The 2,297-nt window shown below is 34.7% G+C and overlaps 1 protein-coding gene across 1 annotated transcript; it reads left to right on the top strand.

The window, feature by feature from the left end:
- The first annotated feature begins 573 nt into the window (after nt 1–573).
- LOC149807531 (uncharacterized) lies at nt 574–2,023 on the top strand. Its single transcript, XM_089941535.1, has one exon. The coding sequence runs from the start codon at nt 726–728 to the stop codon at nt 1,659–1,661; it is 936 nt and encodes a 311-aa protein (XP_089797661.1). The 5' UTR covers nt 574–725; the 3' UTR covers nt 1,662–2,023.
- The last annotated feature ends 274 nt before the right edge of the window (nt 2,024–2,297 follow it).

The following is a 2,297-nucleotide window of genomic DNA, read 5'->3' as shown; positions in this document are numbered from 1 at the left end:
TGGTCAGGAGGAGGTAATTTAGGCTATGTCGGATCAGACTTGACAATTGTTGTATAATATTAGTTCGATTTGCTGCTTTAATTTTCTTTGAGCCATTCAATATTTAACAACAAAAAGCACTGTTTTGATAGACTTAAAATCAAGCATAATGTGTGAATGACGTCAGCCTCATTAAACATTTGCTTCAATCAATTTTACACTGAGTGATCACAAGCATCATATTGACATTTTTCAAGGACGCCATGGCGTTTCATAAATATTTGTGAGCATGACCCATACAAATATCTGTTCAATAAATGAGACAGTAATAATGGAGGATATTTGTTTGGCAAATAATACAGATCAGAAATGTCAAGTGAGGAAATCAATGACTTAAAGTATTAAAAGTGGACCTATCTACAGTTGTTTTATTGTCAATGGAAATTTTAAGTACTTTATTTGCTCAAGGATTTAATATGTAAATTCACCAATCGGGTCACATTATCACAGGGAAATTGGATAAGTATGTACGTATGACTGCAAATTCTGTCAGGCGGGTACAAGTGGCAGAAGGCTAACATTACCTGACAATGTTACAAGGAACCAAACGCAATTATAATGTGTGACTTGTACAAGAATGGAATCGCGTGTTCAGCTAATGATCAGAAATGGTACGAAGGGAAGAAATTCATATTAAGTTATGTGTGCCATACAGAATATCATTACCTGGGCATGTATGAAAACAAATGACGATGTCGCAATTAAGTCCGGCGAAATTAGGAGACACTTTCTTGAAAGACCGAGACCTGTTCGAAGTAATGCGTTCAAGAAAGTTAAATCAAGTTCAAATCAAGCTGATGCGAAATCACAGAAAGCAAATAAGAGCTATCGAAATTGCCGAAAAAACTTTTTTCTCTGGATATGAAACAAAGCGGGTTCTTTTCTTGCAAAAAATGGCACAGCGGGTCAAGCAAAGGAACAAAATCAAAACTGATTTTGGTACGGAGGGAAAACACACGAGAGAAATTCATAGCAGTGTATTGAAACTTTACCATGGGACAAACGAAGAAACTCTTGCAGAAAATCCTAATTCGGGTCCGAGAGCAAACAATGATTGTCTTGAGCATTCCATTGATACAACATTCGAAATGATATCAAACAAGAAGCAAACAGAAATTAGACTAAATTTAAAGTCCAATGTGTTTGATTCTGATGTACAAGGTGCGGAATTTAATAATATTCTAAAAACTATGACACTACATAGAAGAATAAAGACAAAAATGAAAAATAAGCCTAAAGGGAAGGCAGCTGATGGAAAAGAGTCTAAAGATTACACTTTTGAAACACAACTTGCAAAGCATATACCAAAGACAGAAATTATCGATTTAAAAGAAAAACCAAAATTCGTGGAAAGGTTGAATTCCGTACCGGAATTGAGCATGTCGACAAAGCCAATGGTGAGCATGAAAATAGGGGGAGTGACTCCAGATGGGAGATTGATTCTTACGAAGGAGGACTATGACGAATATTTGAATAGATTTCGACTAGCACGTGATGCGCGTCTTCACAGAGCACGTAGAAAAAGCGAGACATTGGAGCAACTTGTCGCAAGTTTCCACGTGCAGGATGATGTTCCTGATAGCGCATTTGGGATTGAAAATACGATGCATGATTCAGGATAGTAGCTGCCAGCCATGGTTCCTGCTATAAGTTAAACTTCAAGCATCGACAAAGAATGATAAAACAAATTCTCAACCATCACTGTCACAACTGATATACTTCATGGAATATATAATTTTACTACAGCTTCTTATAAAGATGTGTTAATAAATAGGAAAACGTAAAACATTAGATTAATAAGTATATGTTTACAATTAATCCTAATATTTTTAAAGCAGGTGTGTACAGAATGCAGTGTCAAATATTTTCTCGAAAAAATTCTTTTTATTTGTTTCATGAAAATGTCATGATGTTAAAATATTAATATACATTGAAAACATTATGTTTTGTCTTCAGTTACAAAGATGAACTTTGAAAATTAATTTGTGATTTTCTATGCTGAATAAAAATTGAAACGAACCCAGGAATCATAGTATGAGAAATAGAACTGTTTTTCTCTTATCATACAGAAATGTTCATTTTAGTATCTTTCAGGCATTTACAGTCTGAAAATATGTTTATTAACATTTCCCGTGTCCGAATATCTAAATTACATCCGGGGCACATAGACTACGCTACGCATCCTTGTAATAATACCTTCCTGTGGAAAGATACTCTTAAAATTTTGGAAAAGAGTTTTAGGCTACTTAGACACCGGA

This window comes from Sinohyriopsis cumingii, chromosome 1 (assembly GCF_028554795.1).
Source record: "Sinohyriopsis cumingii isolate HCF-2022 chromosome 1, ASM2855479v2, whole genome shotgun sequence".
NCBI lineage: Eukaryota > Metazoa > Mollusca > Bivalvia > Unionida > Unionidae > Sinohyriopsis > Sinohyriopsis cumingii.
Note: the sequence above shows the minus strand (reverse complement) of the source record. Positions and strands in the feature narration are given on the sequence as shown.

Coding starts and splice junctions, on each gene's coding strand:
- LOC149807531 (XM_089941535.1), top strand. CDS start 726: ATGACGATGTCGCAATTAAGTCCGGCGAAATTAGGAGACACTTTCTTG.